This window comes from Ictalurus furcatus, chromosome 18 (assembly GCF_023375685.1).
Source record: "Ictalurus furcatus strain D&B chromosome 18, Billie_1.0, whole genome shotgun sequence".
Taxonomy (NCBI): Eukaryota; Metazoa; Chordata; class Actinopteri; order Siluriformes; family Ictaluridae; genus Ictalurus; species Ictalurus furcatus.
The window spans coordinates 5698068-5717709 of NC_071272.1; the positions used below are offsets into that span (position 1 = coordinate 5698068).

General features: G+C 39.4%; 1 protein-coding gene across 2 annotated transcripts; it reads right to left on the bottom strand.

The window, feature by feature from the left end:
• Positions 1-28: 28 nt before the first annotated feature.
• stom (stomatin) lies at positions 29-18677 on the bottom strand. Of its 2 annotated transcripts, XM_053648383.1 has the most exons (8): positions 18486-18677; positions 17359-17391; positions 15888-15997; positions 14832-14904; positions 8066-8148; positions 7558-7761; positions 5198-5332; positions 29-2618 (listed from the first exon to the last, which is right to left on the bottom strand). In XM_053648383.1, the coding sequence occupies exons 1-8, from the start codon at positions 18544-18546 to the stop codon at positions 2430-2432; spliced, it is 888 nt and encodes a 295-aa protein (XP_053504358.1). In that variant the 5' UTR covers positions 18547-18677; the 3' UTR covers positions 29-2429. The 2 variants fall into 2 exon arrangements, with proteins under 2 accessions (XP_053504358.1, XP_053504359.1); XM_053648384.1 differs by lacking the exon at positions 17359-17391 and having other exon boundaries at positions 18486-18674.
• Between the last annotated feature and the right edge of the window lie 965 nt (positions 18678-19642).

Here is a 19642-nt window from a genome sequence, read left to right on the forward strand (position 1 = left end):
TGTACAAACGCAGACTTCACAGATCAGGTAAATAATTTCTGTATATTTATATTCACATGCATTTAAGGTTAAGTACACAATACAATACCAGAGCAGAACCGGTGTCAATGAGTACGAATGGAGACATATTGGGGAGACATATCTAAACAAAAAGACACTGGTCAATAATTATGGCACATCACTGATTTTCTCTGAAACAAGAAGAGAGACGGAATACAAAACGGCAGCAACATACACAAGATACACTTTGAATAGCTGAACCAATATTCCTTGCTGGTTCAGGAAACAAAACAAAATACACAAAAGTAGGGTACAAAGTGATGTCAAAATCTTTAGCAAATAAACACACTGCAAAATAGAGTTTTGTAACTCAATGTGATATTAAATTCATTTTTTTTTTTTTTGTTATGTTATACTCCATTTTTCTCCCCAATTTGGTCACCTGCCAATTCCCACCACCAGCTCTCCCCTATCAAACGGCAGCTACCAGCTGGGGAGAATAAAGGTTCCTAGAGGCTGGCTTCCTCCTAGATGTGAAGCCAGCCAATGGTGTTTTTTAGCAAATTATTACTCATGCAGCATCACAGTACAGATAACACGCTTGGAAGAAACCACTATCTGCTCTCGTCCACATACACGAGCTCAGAGGCACCCATGATTGGCCAGTGTCGCTGTGAGTGACAGGGAACGGACAATTTTGGCTCCCGGCCACAGATGGCGTCATTAAGATTCAACCTTATGCTCTTCCGAGGATAGGGTGAACAAACTCAAACTCAGCATGAATATACACTCCCGCCTATCTGAGCTTTTAATCACTACTTATTCCTCTTAATAAGCTCAATATGGCAAACCTTTAGCCAAAGATACTTACAATATTACATTTGCAATTTTCTTATGTTTAAAAAAAATATGTAAGAAAATACTCGAGATATTAGGAAACCTTAAAAAATAAAAAACAGCAGATGATGTATGATTAACATTTATTATTAAGGCTTTATAAGTATTGATATGGCTGTTATAGCAGCTCTGTCAGAGAAAGTAATAGGCACAGAGAAATTAGGGCTGGGTTACATGGTATAATATCAATATCGTGATAAATCGAAGATCTGATGTCAAATCAAGTCTTTAAGTCTTACAGATTTCAGTGTTTTTTTGGGTTTTTTTTTAAATATATACGCAGCAAAAAAAGAAACGTCCTCTCAAATTCAACCGCTTTTATTTCTAGCAAAATTCTTAACGTGTACATTTTTGTATTAACATAAAAACGTTCAACAGCTGAGACATAAATTGAACAAGTTTCATAGACATATGAGTCACAGAAATGGAATAACGAGTCCCTGAAGGGGGGGGGGGGGGGGTCGTTATCAAAAGTAACAGTCAGTATCTGGTGGCCTCCAGCTGCTTTAAGTACTACAGGGCATCTCATCCTCATGGACTGCACCAGATTTGTCAGTTCTTGCTGTGAGATGTTCCCTCACTCTTCCACCAAGTTCTCGATCACGTCTGGGGGGACACATGGTTACATGTAATTTTCCACTGCAAGGATGATCAGCTGTCCTTCCTGTCTCCCTGTAGCACTGTCTTAGGCGTTTTACATTACAGACATTGCAGTTTATTGCTCTGGCCACATCTGCAGTCCTCATGCCTCCCTGCAGCAGGCCTAAAGCATGTTCACGCAGGTGAGCAGGAACCCTAGACATCTTTCTTCTGGTGTTTTTCAGAGTCAGTAGAAAGGTCTCTTTATTGTCCTAAGTTATTGTAACTGTGACCTTAATCGCCTACCGCCTGTAAACTGTCCGTGTCTTAAGGACTGTTCCACAGGTGCATGTGCAATAATTGTTTATGGTTCATTCAACAAGCATGAAAAACATTGTTTAAACCCTTTCCAATAAAGATCTGTAAATCTTATTTGGATTTTACAAAATTATCTTCTGTAAAAAAAAAAAAAAAGGGTCATTTCGGGTTTTTTTGCTGAGTTTATATTTAGATAATATTTATGTATTATTTTATCAGCTTTCTTTTATTTATTTTTATGTATTTCTTATTTTGTCTAGAGATTAAATAAAAGTGTCATGAACTAATTATTTAAAGGTATATTTTAAAATGCAATACTACTGTTTTCCTTGCAGTTTGATACATTGACAAAATGTCTCCGTGTATCATGATATGATATTTTTGTCATATCACCCAGCCCTAATAGAAACACTGTCATCAGTGATGCTTCTGTCAGACTACCACTGACTTACAGTGATAAAAATATCACAGCAGTACAGAAAGAGAGTGTGTGTGTGTGTGTGTTAGATTCTTTAAGTGCAACTTATCAGTATTTACCTGCATTCCATTTAAAATGTATAACTATGTGTTTGTGTCAGAGTGTGTGTGTGTGTGTGTGTGTGTGTGTGTGATGTGTACACACACACTCAGTGTACTCAGCGCTTCATTAATGACTGCAGCATATCAATCGGCAGGGGGAAGATGATGGTGGAGTTTTTCTCGGCGGCAATGGTGTTGAGGGTCTGCAAGTAACGCAACTGCAGCGCAGATGGAGACTCGGCGATCACCAGAGAGGCTTCCTTCAGTGCTCGAGAAGCGTTCATCTCTCCCTCAGCGGCAATCACCTGAGAGAGAGAGAGAGAGAGAGAGAGAGAGAGAGAGACAGACAAAGAGAGAATATAACACAAATTCAATCAGTTCTGATCTCTGATGGAATGCATCTTCAAGCATATAGTAATTCCTAATAATGGTTCAGAATAGTAATATAAACCTGTGATTTGTTTTCTAGCCAGAACTACTGAATGTAAATATTGGCACCCACTATTCAACCTCACTTGTGAATTTTGCCAATTAACCACCACAATCCTATTTAAGAAGGTTTTAGTTCATAATGACTACGTTTACATGGACAGCAGTGATCTAATTATTGACCTTATTCTGAGTAAGACAATATTGTGATTAAGGTGTTTACGTGAGTCTCTTTTTTTTGGAATATTCATTTCATGTTCCCGTTTTACACGTTATAGAACATAGAGCGATTAACGGTACACATCGTTACGTCCCCACGCCGTCCGACGTTCCCTCCAGAATTTCACTTATCGACATACAGTTGGTCTTCGTTATGGTACCGTATACAGTTTTGGGTGTTTTTATTTTTACGAAAGCTTCAAGTGCAGTTAATTATTTGTCATGCTATACGTGCAAATAGACGACTGCTTGAAGCCGTGGGCTGCGTCCCAAACCGCGTACTTACATACTTTATAGCAGCTGAGAGACATGTATTTCTCCTACTATATAATAGGTAAGTACGCGGTTTGGGACGCAGCCGCATTCTCGTTTGCCGTCAAACGGTTGAGCGCTACAGTGTGTGTACGTGTCCTGTCTCACAATGCGGTGAAAACTCCCACACGACGTTAATAGTGTGATTAAGGTGTTCACATGTCTATAATGCACGTCGATAATGCGACTAAAACAGGAATACTCCACACGTCTTAATTTCATTTGTGTTTACTTCGAGTATGACTTTAATCGGATTAAGGTAATAAAAAAAAAATAAATGGCTGTTTACATGCTAGTTTCTTAATCAGAGTACCGTCTTAATCGGGTTAATATCAGATTATTGTTGTCCATGTAAATTTACTGACTGATTGTGGTTTTATTTGCACTCCTGAACTAAATACACATTGGTTAACAGGACACTTTGTGTAAGTACATACATATACATACACATATACATACTTACATACTCATGGTGTATATTTGTACGCTCTAGTTTTGTCTGCACTCTCCCTTACCCCTTTACCCTCTGTTATACTGTCTGCATAGTGTATTGATTGTTCCTGATATTTCTTTGGAGTAACTGCATCTCATTTCACTGCGCTTTATTATCAAATAAACGGATTTCCTCTCGTTTCCGGTTAATCGTACGCTCTTTGTCTTTTAGCTGCTACATCTCATCTCATCGGAGCGTTTTTTCCCCCCTTCTTTCTTTTTAATTTTTACCTGCGTTTGTATGTTTGAGGTTTGTTTTCTGTTTTAACTGCTATGTCCCAATTCACCTACTATCCGTCCTAAACGGTATCCGAAATTAGAATCAGTGTGCCCCAGATTGTAGTATGTTGAAATGAGTATCCCAAAGGTACCTGGACGGTCTACTATTTCTGGTAGATTTTCAAAGTGTGGATCCGTGGACATTTTTTCAGCTAATATTGCCCACAACTCCTTGCGTGAGGGAGAAAATGTGACAGACGAGCATAATGACAGTGATGTGTCTTCGGTATTTACGTGTAAGCACTTACCAATTTTCTTTTACTGTCATGTAAGATAAATGGTTGGATAATGTGTAAAAAAAAATATAAATAAATAAATAAATAAATAAAAGGAGTACCATGTTTATCTTATAGGGTCCTAACAAGATCCTAATAAACTGGCGTGTTGCAAATGACTCCCTTTTCACTGCCAAAAGGATTTGACAATGTTCCCTTCGTTACATGACGTGCTAGTATGTCCCAGTACTTGCATACTCTTTTGCTATACGCTCAAAAGTATGTACTTTTTCTTCACAAAACTTTTAATGCATAGTATAAGTAGGCAAATTGTGATGCAACAATTGTTTTTTTGTTTTTGTTTTCTATCGGTTGTAGCAGAGGTCCAGACCCAAGCTTGAGCAGCAGATTTCTCCAGGTCTTGACCCACCATGTGTGACCCGTGTTAAATATATGAATATAAAAATAAGAATTATTATTATTACTCTTTTATTCTCCGTGCTCCTAATGTAAACGTAGTTTTCCCTGGTTATGGGAAAGGGTCATTCTGAGAGCAGCAGGCTCCCAAAACAAGGAATGATGAAGCCAAGAATGTTCTAAATATAACAGTAAAATGAGCGCTGAGGCCGTGGATATGGCAGTCCACATCCTGTATTATTTGCTTTCCTGTGTTTAAACCTCGAAGGAAAGCAAAGATGTTTGTAATAAAAAAACAGCAGCATACTGCTCATATTGTGGGATTATTTTAGATATCTATGGCTGCTGATATAACTTAGTTTGTTATTGGACAGAAAAAAATGGATAATATTTTGTTAGTTTATACTGCAAGATTTAAAAAGTCAATTTTAATTATGGATGCTGTGGAAATGAGAAAATATTCTGAATCAAGCCTGTGCCATGTGTATAAATGTGCATGCGCATGTGTGTATGTGTCTCACTTTAGCTCTGGCCTCCCTTGTAGCCTCGGCCTCAGCAGCCATAGCTCTCTGGAGCTGTAGGGGCAGTTTAACATCTTTAATCTCCACCCGCTCCACCTTGATGCCCCAGTCATCAGTCGCGTCATCCAGAGTGGACTGGAGGAGAGAACAGGTAGGTGTTTTTATTTCACTTGTTATATTTATGCAAGAACAACGAACATCAGGACTGACAGTTCGAAAAAAAAATAATGACAAGGTGGCAAAGGAGCTGTTTTACATGTTATTAATGAAAAAATGTCGTTGAGACTTAAAAATGTTTATTTTTTTAATTGCACTCCAAAACTGAATAAAATCCAAAATAGCTGAGTATAAAACTAAACATAAAAAGGATCTAGAATTACAAAAATGCAAAACATTTCCACTTGTTCAGAACACCGTTTCAGTGCATTGTTATATTTTTTTGTAACTCAATGTCCTATTCAATTCAGCTCTCGGAGTTTAATTCTCAGGCGGGCGTTAGCATGTTCGCCTCACACCTCCAGGGTCGGGGGTTCGATTCCCACCGTGGCACTGTGTGTGCGGAGTTTGCATGTTGCCTGCGTGCTGCGGGGGTTTCCTACGGGTACTCCAGTTTCCTCCCCCAGTCCAAAGACATGCATGGTAGGTGGATTGGCGTGTCTAAAGTGTCCGTAGTGAATGGGTATGTGAATGTGTGTGCATGGAAGGAGCCTCCCCTGGCGCATCCTGGGCAACGTTCAGTATCATACTGCTGAGCGGCTAATCCTTCCACCACGATGGTTCCACTATGAAGTGGAACCTCGACACGAAAAGAAGAAGAGGAGATTCTCAAGCGATAGGTAGTTGTTAAAATACAGAGGGTCTGCAGGCTGGAACACCTTGTTGATATGAGAGATCAGGGGAGGATGACCAGACTGGTCTGAGCTGACAGGAAGTCTATAGTAATTCAAATACAGTGCTGTGAAAAAGTATTTTTTCTGTTTTTATGTATATCTCATACCAAATTGTTTCAGAAATTAAAACAAAATCTAAGATAAAACAAAGGCAAATACAAAATACAGTTTTTAAATGAGAAGGTTATTTATTGGAGCAAAAAAAAAAAAAAAAAAGTCCAATACCAACTGGGCCTGTGTATTTGCCCCACAGTTACTAATTCCCCACATCTATGAAACTGCATTCATAATGGGGTTCAGCTGGACTAGACTCAATCAGGCCTGATTACTACAGACCCTGTTCAATCAAATCAACACTTAAATGGAACTTTTTCAACAACGTGAATTTGGGTAAATTATCTTAACCAGAAACACACTATGCCAAAGTTGAAAGAAATTCCAGAAATGATGAGGAAGAAGGTGTAATACTGGGAATTCTGGAAAGAGTTACAAATCTATTTCAAAGGCTCTGGGACTCCAGAGAAGCACAATGAGAGCCATTATCGCCAAACGGAAAAACTCGGCACAAAACCTCTCCAAGAGCACAGCAATGACTCATCCAGGAAGTTACAAAAAGAGCCAATGACAACATCAAAGGAACTACAGACCTCTGTTGCATCAATAAAGGTCAGTGTTCATGACTCCAGTGTCAGAAAGACACTAGGCAAAAACGGCATCCATGTAAGAGTGGCGAGGGGAAAACCACTGCCAGAAGAACATTAAGACTCATCTGAATTTTGCCAAAACACCATGATGATCCTCATACCTTTTGGGAGAATGTTCTATGGATTGATGAGTCGAAAGTGGAACTGTTTGGAAGACAGGGATCCCGTTACATCTGGCGTAAACCAAACACAGAATTCCACAAAAACATCATCATACCTACGGTCAAGCATGGTGGTGGCAGTGTGATGATGTGGGGATGCTTTGTTGCTTCAGGGCCTGGCTAACGTACAATAATTGAAAGAAACATGAATTCTGCTCTCTACCAGAATCATTTTTCAGTCCAAAAATGATCCAAAGTGAAGGAGTAAGTCCTAGTCCTAGAAGTAATTGAAAGACTGATCTCCAGTCATCGGAAGCTTTGGTTGCAGTTATTGCTGCAAAGGGTGTCACAACCAGTTTTTAAGTTTAAGGGGGCAATTAGTTTTTCACATTGGTGATAGGTGTTGGATAACCTTTTTTTTTGCTTCAATTTTAAAAAAAAACAACCTGTATTGTGTGTTTACTCAGGTTGCCTGTGTTTTATGTTGCATTTCATTTGAAGGTCTAAAACTGTTTAGTATGAGATGTACACAAAAACTCACCTTGGACTTAAAAGCTGCTGATTTGAGACTTGGCCGTTATGGTAAGTAACCTGATTACAATGCCGGTGTGTGTTTGTGTGTGTGTGTGTGTGTGTGTGTGTGTGTGTGTGAGAGAATATCTCACCTGCATACTGTGGGCAATCTCTTCGCGATCAGACAGGATCTCTGCTAGGTTCTTGGTGCCCAGAACGTTCCTGAGAGTAGTTTGTGCCAGGAGGCGAGTGGCAGCATCTGCATTGGTGATGTTGGCTACGGCCAGGGTGGCGTTCTGCACGCGGTAATACACCACGCCGTCCACACTCACGGTCACAGAGTCTTTAGTGAGCACCTGAGGACACATCGAGACACACACACACACACACACACACACACACACACACACACACACACACACACACACACACACACTACATGAGTCATAATGACAAATGGTGGCCCACAAGCCAGGGAGAACCTTCTCCTGCCTTAAAAGTGGTGTTTCACAACAATTACAATTTTTTATTTATTAATATATGACACTATGATTTTTTTTTCTTCCTGTAACTTATTTATAGTTATTATAAATTTTATGCTGTCCTAATTTAATGCTAGCTCCTGTGTGGTGTGTACACACATACATATATATAGCTCACCTCCTGAGGGGGGATGTCGAAAGTAATGGTACGCATGTCCACGTTGATGAAGCTGTCCGTACAAGGCAGTATAAAGAAAAGACCTGCAGGATCATGACACCACAAAAGACACTGTTCCTGTAGTGATCTTAATAAACAGTAGAATCTGTGACAACAAACTACAGTATGCAGCAGACATATAATCTGTCTACAATTTATTGGGCAAGAGCGCTTCCTGTTTATTTTAGCATATAAACCCACTCTGACCACACTGAACACTTCTTGGAAGTGACTCGAGTTTGTTATGGTAAACCACATCACACAAAGCCAAATAATACTCCAACACTGGGTGTAAGTGGATCAGACTCACATTTTAAATGTTTTTTTTTAAGACTGTGTTTAGTCCTAACTAAAAACTTATCAGACTCAATGTTACTCTCATTCTCATTCTTAAATAACCACAATCAGGTCCTGCACATTCTTTGCTTTTCCAGCATCTTCTGCATATTTCAGCCCTTTCCATCAGCGGCTCTATGATTTGGTGATCCATCTTTTCACACTGAGGACAACTGAGGGACTCGTACACGACTATTACATAACAGTTAGATGCAAACATTCACTGGTGCTCAAGAAGACAACACGATACATTAAGAGTCAGGGGGGTGTAAACTTTTGAAAAGGATGATCGGTGTAAATTGTTATTATTTCGACTACTGTTAAACGTGTAAAAAAAAAAAAATCTTAGGTAGCTTCTGAAGGGCAGTATTAAACAAAATAATTCACACTAGAGATGCACCGATACGATAAGCGATTATTCAGAGTGATCTCGGCCGATACCGATACCGACAGTTCTGTCTTTTATACCTTCTTTTAAATTAATAATGATTAATTCCACAATTCTGAAGGAAATGCAAATAAAAACTTTATTCTCTATATTTCAACAAGCTGTTTCACAGTAACTGGTCTCATAAACAGAAAACACATTACTCTAATTAACATTACCACATGAACTAAATTCTGAAGATTAAAGTAAGATTTCTTAACTTATTGAATGTTATTAATTCATATTAACATTGACTGAATTCTAAAAAACCTCCTGTTAGTCTCACATTCACTCACCACAAACAAAAGCATTTCTACTTCATCACTGATCATCAAACTGGTAATATATAGGCCTAATATAATCCTTTCTTTGATGATATTAACTCGTATTAACATTAACTGCATATGAAACATACTACTCTACAAATATAGTTTTCTGTGCAATATATACTACTTTTTTGTCACTCATCTTCATTTAAATCTTTCAACGTGTACTAGGCCAGTGGTTTTCAAAGTGGGGGCCCCCTTGGGGGCCACCAGGGGGTGCCCGGGGGGCCTCAACAATTTGGTGTGAAAAATAAATAAATACACATTTTTTTCTTTCTCACTCTCAGACACACACACACACACACACAATCAATTCCTAATGTAATGTAATGTAAAGATGTAATATGTAATTATTAATAAAAAAAAAGGGGGGACGTATTCAGAAGTCTGTATTTTAATGTGTTATAAAGACATCTTGCAAAAGGGGGGTCTCGGTCAAATGTTAATGCCATTTGGAGGGCCTTGCCCTGGAAAAGTTTGGGAACCCCTGTACTAGGCCTTTAATTCAGCGCGAGCAGCACAGGAGCACTGCTGCTCACTTCCGGTGTAAAATTTTAGCAGTGCAGAGATTACAGAGCTTACAAACTGCAGTTTTGTCAGCAAGAGACATCATCTTTACACACAGCACGAAATCGATATATGTATATGTTTTCCTGCCCTCTTTTGATTGACAGGATATAATCGCTCCTGATCATCGGATGTTTTTAAACTAATCGGCCGATAGCGGGAAAAATAGCCTGAACAGGATGATAGGTGTAAATTAGACATGCACCGATGTATCGGCCGATAATCGGTGCATCTCTAATTTACACCGATCATCCTGTTCAAATGTGAAATAAGGTGGACTTCTCCATTAAATCGGGCTACCTCAACCACTTATTACGTGAAACCTTATACAGAAATATAAAAAGGCAAGTAATTCAATGTTCATTTTTCACCAAATGTGGGTCAGTGTGCCGTTTCTGCACATTGCTAAAATTTCAGTTCTGTTTCAACAGACCCATGATAACTTTAATGTCCTACTTGAATAAATTCCCATAGGATAAATCAAGGCAAGCAAATGACAAGCAAGTATGCTCACATTCAGAACCATATAGCAGACTTACATCGGACATCGATCCAAAGTGACATAAAAACATGATTGGCTGTGTAAATTAGCAGCAGCTGTTTAAAAACCTTGTAAAGGAGCAGTCTTCTGCACCTACTGAAGGGTTTCAACCAAAACTTACCAATAAATTGACCAGTAAAACTGCTACAACACTTGCAAGAACTTGCACAAATCCTTTATTCCTTCATTAAAGGTGTCCCCCCCCCTCCCCCGCTGATAAAATTCTACTTTTGAATAAAGCATGGAAAGAGAGTAGTGAGAAAAGCAAAGCATTGGAAGAATGTGATGTTGAAGGCAAACAAGTGAAAGCCAATGCCTTTTCAAAAGGCAACTGGGAAGTGAGCCAGAGAGCAGCTGGGTTGTGTTACTCTGTTGTTATGGTGCGTTGCGCCACGCTCACGACTCTAGTGGAAAATTCCTCACCTCAAGGACGTAATCATGAGCATCAAATACAAGATTTGATCTGCTTTCGGACCATCGGCAGGTCAGTGACGGTGAGGTTGGCTAGTTCTAATGTTAGTTACTTCTCTCAGTGCTCTAAGCCTGGTGGGAAATACTTTACATCCCACAAGGTCGAACTCCAAAATGCCAACCAACAGAAAGCCAAATAAAGAAAGAGATAAGTTACAGCAAGTTTAGGATTTAGAAATGCACCACTAGCCTGACCGGACGCACATCTCTAAAGCTGGTCCAGTCAACACAACGCTCCTTTACAGTGTTTTAAACAGCTGCTGCCAATTCACACAACAAGGCGTGGCGTTACAGGGCGGTGATGCAGCCCGAGCTACTGTTCCCGCCGCCAAGTTCATTATTTCGCTATAACAGAACATGCCAAAGCAATTTTAATACTCGTATACCGCAGCATTTTTACCCGTTTATAATTAGTGGGGCTTAAAAAGCACTACTATTGTTATCGTGCATACTTAATAATAATAATAATAATAATAATAATAATAATAATATCGGAATGCCGGAATTCCCGCTACGGAAGCTGAAAGTCGGAAATTTTCCCATTCATTTTCATTGAGTTTAAAATAAGTTATTGTCCGAATTCCACGGGTGAGGTGTCAAATCGATCGGCTTATTGAGAAGAGGTGGGCTATGCCTTTTATAACCGATCGGAATGCCGGAATTCCTGCTATGGAAGTTCAAAGTCGGAATATCTCACATTTCCCATAGACTTCCATTGAGTTTCAAAAAGTTATTGTCCGAATTCCACGGGTGAGGTGTCCAATCGATCGGCTTATTGAGGTGTTCTATAGTATTGGCACCCTATCTGGCCGGCTCTCAGAAGTTTTGGCACCCCACACGGCCAGCTCTAAATGTATTGCCTCCGTACACATTCGGCTCTAAAATGTATTGCCGTCCGATCTGTCCGCCGCTAAAAAGTATTGGTGCCCTGTCTGTCCACCTCTCGAAAGTATTGGCGCCCTACACGGTCGGCTCTCAAAAGAATTGCCGCCCTACATGGACGGCTCTACACATTATAGGTGGCCTGTCTGCCGCACTGCATGGCCAGCTCAAACGGTATTGGCACCCTACCTGTCTGGCTCTCATAAGTATTGGCGCCCTTCACCTCCGGCTCTCAAAAGTATTGGCGCCCTACGCTGTCAGCTCTCAAAAGTATTGGCGCCCTACAATGTGGGCTCTCAAAAGTATTGGCGCCCTACACTGTCGGCTCTCAAAAGTATTGGCGCCCTATGCTGTCCGCTCTGAAAAAGTATTGGCGCCCTTAGCGTCCGGCTCTCAAATGTATTGGTGCCCTACGCTTCCGGTTCTCAAAAGTATTGGTGCCCTACGCTGTCAGCTGTCACAAGTATTGGCGCCCTACGCTGTCGGCTGTCACAAGTATTGGCACCCTACGCCGTTGGCTGTCACAAGTATTGGCACCCTACGCCGTTGGCTGTCACAAGTATTGGCGCCCCGTCCCGGTATCGCCACGGCAAGCACCACTCACATTTTCTTCAGGAAATGTACTGGTCTAGTTATATTTAATGCTGTACGTTTAACGTAATGTCCGAAAGATAAGTCGGCTCCTTACGTATAAACGGTCGCTTCCTCACTAGCCTTCTCTTTTTGCTGTTTGAGTCTTCAACGTAGCTTTTCAAGTTAGAGAAAAACAGGAAAGCGCAAAAAGCCCTCATGGCGGAAAACTCCCTGGAACTTTTTTCAGGCTTTCAGAAGAAACTAGACGAACTGCCGTACAGCTTGCAAATAGCGTCAACGATAGTGTCAGCGGCTTTTGTTGATGTGTGCAATGATCGTGTTATGATAAACTCGTCAAAATAGACTCTACAAGCAAGAAAAATCATGCATTTATATGATTACCGAGTAGCCACCTAATAAGGTTACCAATTTCTTTTGCCTTTTACGAGCATGACAAATTTCTTTATGGTATAAACAACCTTGTGTTGTCACTGGTGCATGTGCAAAATAACATTTACATTCTAATTGTTGATTCCTAACTCTCCTATTAAAAAAAAAAAGAAAGAAATAAAGCAAACTTTTTCTGGATTGCTCTCGGTTCGTTCCAGCCATCCTCCGTGCAGTTTTGTGCATGACTGCAGAGTTCTTTTGTTCTTTATATCAGATTTGATCTTAGCTGGCATTTCAAAACTGCCCCTGCAAAGGACGGATGTTGAATGTAGGCCAACAGGAATGGAAAAACAGTCACACTTTGTTTGTTCTCTGTACCAGGTTTCACTGCATACCACGCAGCCATTGTGGCAGACCACCGTGCCACGAGTAATAAATTAAAATAAACACAGTGAGCTGTTACAGGAAGATAATCAATAATGCGGTGGTGTGACATGCAGGGGAGGTACACTTACACTTACCATCCTGAAGCTGATTATTTTCCTATAAGCACACATCCCAAGTTTGTGTTTATTAAAGAATGACATGCGGTACTATTTATTTATTATTTATAGTCACATTTAATGATGTGGAATGTCTGTGAAAAGTTCCTTTTATCAATTATAAACATTATTATTATTCTCGCTTTTTCTTCTCTCTTGTAGGTAAAAAAAAGACAATGACAAAAAAAAAAAAGCAGTCTCCTTCAATTAATGTTAAATAAACACCTCCTTATTGGAAGCTTGACCATGTTGACCATGTCAATGATCACCATATTAGATCCTTTTCTTTGTTAAATAAAAACATCTATTTATTATTATTAGATTTTAATTATGTGATGCGTTTGTCATACAAGTCTGTCAGAGCTGGATCAACCTTCTGACGAGCCATTCAGGAAATTCAATATCACTGTGGTATAAGGGCAAATAAACAAGTATCATGTAGCCCAACACTGTGGTCTCACTAACAGGAACTTTGGTGAATAGGTTTATAAGGAAATAGGCTGTGACTGTGCCTGCAGTGGCTTTATTATCACAGAATTATCATTATGAATTTCTTCTTCCAGTCTTTCATTGTATTAGACACACAGCAGAAGTAGAAGTGCCTCAGGGAAGTTTGTTATTCCTTCCAAGACTAATTATAATATCAGGTCTAACACTTATTTTGAAGGTATTGCCAGAACTAAACTGCATAGGATGTCTGATCATGCATTTTGCTTGGTATGGAATGATATTACATTCTAACTAAATGAGTTAATAAATGCATTGTTATTACTTAGTATTACTACATACTACGTTACTTATACAAATATTGTTATACCACAGTGCTGAATTCTTATTCACACATTAAAAAAAGTGTTGATTCATTTTCTATTACAGAAGCTCTGATAGTAGTTCCGACTTAAAAAAAATTAAAAAATAAAAATAAATAAATAAATAAAGGACAATAAATGCACTCATTCTTATATATAACCGTTTCTATAGCAACAACTTACAAAGGGATTTTGTATTTTGCATTTTCTGCTGTAATACATTCAAGAGAATGAAAATAGAGAGCCTGGTAAGGGAACGTCTGTTTACAGCTGCTATAATGTCGTATAATGTCAGTGATAACAGGATCTTGTTTCACAAGACGTTAAATGTAACTGTAAACAGATTAAAAGTATGACATGTCGTTCTTTAACAAATAAAAAGAAATGGTAGCGTGGCCAAATAGCTGTAGTACAAGATGAATAAAAGATTTCAGGATATACTGTTACAAGAAATATTCAATTTTAAGGGGGTAATAGTTGATTATTTTCCTTTAACCGCATGCCCAGTCATGTTTTATTCCGCACATGCTATACCCTTCCCTAATTTTTTATCTATCTGAAATTCAGTCATTTATCATGGAAGTATACAGACGTATAGACCTGGCCATTCTTAGACTCTACACATTCACAGTGAAATGCTGACTTGTGTTAAAAATAATCGTCAGTTTGAATAATACAGTAACATAGTTAAGCTGGCTAAGTCTTGAATTTGATTCCCTCCCTCTACGCCTGAACTCTGTGAAATGTCATAAGATAAGCAGACGTTAATCTCAACCCTATTATCTCAAACATTACAATATAACCATTCACCTTTTTCAATTTTTTTATGAAGGACATGTATCACAGAGGACGAACAGTCTTACCTGGTCCTTTGGCTCCTCCTCGCAAAATACGGCCCAGGCGAAAGATTATAGCCCGTTCATACTCCTTCACTATCTATAAGGATAAACAGAAAGATTTAGTGTTATAACCAGAGCATAACCTGTTTATTTTACTTCACTATATATAGAGATAAACAGAGTGGGAAGGATAAACAAAAGGATTAGGCTACATATATATACATATACACATATACATATTCATATTATATATATATATATATATATATATATATATATATATATATATATATATATAAATATAAAATCTCCTTATCTAAGTATGTTCTGTCAATAATTAGTAAGCACGAACTTTCACAGAAAGAGGCTAATTGACTGGCATGGCAAACAACCAGACCCAGGCCTGATTTCAGGACCTGTCTGTAAACATGTACGATTATCGCATTTACTCACCATTAAGTATTTCATGCAAAACTCTTTAATGACTTTTAAAGACGGCATTTTCGCGAACATTTTCATTCAGTCAAAAGCCCTGAAAAGCTCAATGTGTGTGGTTCAAAATTTTGTTTTGAGTCTGGAAACCGTAGCACACCGCAACGCAGAGTGCCAATGAGAATTCAAACTTCAAAATTCTGAAGCTTGGTGCCAGAAAAGTGTATAAAGAATATCAGACGCTCCAGATCCCTTGGGTGGGAGACTATTATCCGTTAAACAGACTTAAGGGCTTAAGGGAAAATAAGAGCAGCCTTAATGAAAATGAGTACCACTGATGTAAGTTCTCATTACATTAAAGGACGTCAGGCAATCCTCTGCTGTTCCCAACTGACCAACGAACATAACCACATCATCAGCCGAGGAACACCCAACAATCGTGTAACCATGTAAGGTCAGCTGTGCTATCATTTGAACTATCTATGACTTTTCTAGTGAGAAATAACAAACTGTAAGCTACTAACTGTAATCCTCTTGACCCATATGACATCACTCTGATCTAGGGCTAGACATTTCCTGTCAGTGTTAACAACATTGACAAACCGTTTCTGTAATAAGCATTCAAGCACATTTGGTGCTGCCACTTACCTTAATGCACATCCATATGGAGACAGGAAGAGTGAGGATGGTCAAGAGGATCGAGAATAGCACCAAACACCAGCCACAGAAGCCAATGTCACTGTCTGGGCTCTCAAGAACTACAAGAATAAAAAATAAGAAGTTTATAGACTGCACCAATTCCATCGCCATAAACCACTCATAACCACTACAAATGAGAGCATGACTTTCAACACGTTTGCACCAGAAGTCAGAGTAGTTAATGAATTAGCTTGTATATATTGTAATATTTATTGTCACAAAGCTGCTTTTTAGAAATATAGGTGTAGAGGAGTAAAGACAAACAGTACTAAGTGTGTTTAAAGGATGTTCAGGATGAGCAGACTGTGAATTAGCGTTCTGAGATGAGCACAGGACAATATTTATGATTACAGCAGCAGTTCTTAGGTAAAAAAAAAAATCTACAGTAGCCAGTTTGTATTTTGCAGCATAACAGTATTTTCAAAAATATTTCAATTATGGGACTCCCGAGTGGCATGACAGAAATGCATTCACGGTATCATCCAGAGATCTCGAGCTGGAATCCTGGCGATACCACAGCCATCCATGGCTGGCAGTCAAAAGAGCAAAACTGGCTGTGGATGGGAGTGATGGCACAGTCTCTCACCACTGTCAATCACAGCAACACTAGCCAATTGTGGGCGTCTGTGAGGTCATGTATGTGGAAGAGGGTGGATAGAACGTTCCGCCGAGTGTGTTATGCCAACCTGTAATGCAGCATGAGCAGCAGTAAATAAACCACATTTCTCATTTTCCTATGCTGGATCCACACTGTTTACAGGAGTGAAATGCTCAGAAACCTCAAGCTTCCATGTTTTCTCTGTGTCTTGTTTATCTGTTTGATTTCATATGAAGCCTGTTGGGGTGGCACGTTGGCTTAGTGGTTAGCATGTTTGCCCGGGGTTGGGGGTTTTTGTTACAGCTCCGTCCTTTGCATGTTCTCCCCATGCTTCGGGGGTTTCCTCCTCCAGTCTGAAGACATGCGTTGTAGGCTGGTCCAAATGCATTTCAAAATTGTCCATCATGTGTGAATGTGTTTGCAATTGTGCCCTGCAATGGGTTGGCATCCCGTTCAGGGTGTCTCCCAGCCTTGTGCCACGAGTTCCCTAAGATAGGCTCCAGGCTCCCCCGGAACCAGAGAATGGATGGATGATGCCCGTCAATAACCTATTCATCATTGTAAAGAGAGTCCAGCAATAAATCAAATTCTTATCACTCCTCTATAACTGAAAGATTATTTATAACCCATATACCATTATAGACAACATGTATCACCTCAACCTCCATTTCAAAACCTGTGTATCCATACTATCAACAACATTGTGCAATGCAAGGATTAGTAGCAACTTTTTAATTCTCTAAAGCTCAGTGCGAAAATCATGCTGCATAAACACTCAGCATAGAGTTAAAAGCATTTTTCCCCCTTCAAGCCACTCTTTACCTTCAAGGTCAGCAGCTGTGTAACGGCATTGATCTAAAAACAGTAAGCATTGCAGTGTTTACTACACTATATACTAACACAATTATCAGTGATCATCCAGCAAAAGAATATGAGTTATTACATACATACGTTTTATATATACACGTATGCATATATACATACACACAAACAAGTGCATCTCAAAAAATTGTTATAGAAAATTAATCACCACCTTCTGACCAATCAGAATCGAGAATTCAAATGCACTGTCGTATAAGCTACACTAGTTGTGTACTGTAACTCTAAATCTAGCTTAGCTAGCCTGCATTTTTCAGTCATATACATACATACATACACACACACACACACACACATACATATACATATATCACAATAAAGATATTTCTAAGTAGTAAAGCTGCTGATGACAAAGCGGTCCAGGAATACGGTCAAGACTTTGAGGTGCACTTACTCTTATAGAGGGGAAAACAGGAGATGTGAATCACTATAATACAATAATTCCTGTACACTGAAGTGCTTTGGTAAGAATAATTACAACAGTACTACAATGATTTCAATAAACGTTAACTAGATATGACTCATTAAGTCTGCATGACTTGCAAAGATACAGATACCGCTGCATTCCCAGCCCAGAGTTGGGTTTCCTGGGGAAATGTTCTTAAGGGTGGCCGTGTCACCATCATGCCACGCCCATGATTATATAATAGTATTAGATAAAAGTTCCTAACCCTGATCTCAGGTCACGTAGTACCGCATGTCCTGCACATGTTAGTGTTTTCCCTGCTCAAACACACCCACTTAATCTCAGGAAGGATTTTTCAATAGATAATTAGATTAAGTATGTGTCTAAAAGCATGAAAATGTGCAGGACTGTGCAGGACTGTGTACTATAAAAAAATATTAATTGATTTGAGATTTAATGAGTTTATTGTTTGTTGCTGTAATGAACAAATGAATAAATATAAAAGTATTTTTAAAAAATAAAAAATCTCCACAAAAATGCAGAATTTGACATCATTCGGTTGCGTAACAGTTGCGTTAACTCCACCTACTAGCAACCACCATGAATTCAAAACAACGCACACTGATTATTCTGCAACGCTGTAACAGCTGCAGTGTAATGTTACCTGTTTGTCGGTTCTTCTTTCTCTCTTCTCTCACTGAAAATGTTTCTTTACTGTCCTCCATTTCGGAAAATACCGTTAAATCACCCAGGACGACAAGATAAAACCCCAAATAAAGACCGCCCTTTCCCTCAGGACCACGGATTACACTGTGACACAAAGCGTCAGCTACAGCCGTGGTCGCGAGTAGAGATAAGCCCCGCCCCTCGTTAGGATTAGCCAGTGGCTGCGTCATTACACGCCCCCAACGCCCCCTACGTGACGACTCAGGGCGTCCGCCATGTTTCGAAGGTCGAGATTTGCCTGTAAACAAAACAATACGTGTTGGGGTTTTTTTGTACTTGTGAAAACGGCTGTAAATTCTGCTTGTTTATGAGCCTTTCCAACACTAATGTATTAATACTGTGCTACTCATGACAAACGATATAATAAAGGTTATATGATATGTATGTAATACTGATTCTAACCTGCACATTTGGGCCTTCATCTTAAATAAATTCACGGCCGCCACCTAGCGCCAAGGAGTAAATATTACCAATTTCACACTGATTAGTGCATTTGTGTTCAATTACTTAGCTTTAGAATCTATAGGTAGTACTGTTTCTCATTGTAACCCCCACAAGACACAAACAAGTGACTTGTCACTTGTGAACATGGGGTAAGGTGAAAGCTATAAATATATGATCAAAGAGTGTTTGATATGAGGTTTAAACTCTTGATTTGATGTAAAAACATGCCATGTACCTAAGATTTTTCCATATGTATAACCATGTCCATAGACACTGGGTATAAAGCAGCTGTCATACTATAGATCTTATATTGAGATGCTTATTTCTAGGTGAGCTGCCCTCATCCACATACTCAAAGTGATCAAGCTCAGAATCTCAACTCTCATTTGCCTTCCTTTTCTGGGCAGCCATCCAGGAAGCCCCTTAGCCCATTCCCTTCCATTTCCTGAAGGTGTGATTATCCTGAGAAAGTAAGGGGAAAGTACGCTCTGCACGCTGGAGTGGGCTGGGACTTCATGCTGGATAATCCTCTTTTAATTAGGCTAAGGAGAGGGGGATATGGGACCCCCTTGGCTTAGTCACAGCACATTGACAAAGCATCAAGCTGGGACAAGTGCACATCGCTGTCCAGCCAGTTAAGGCCTAACGCCA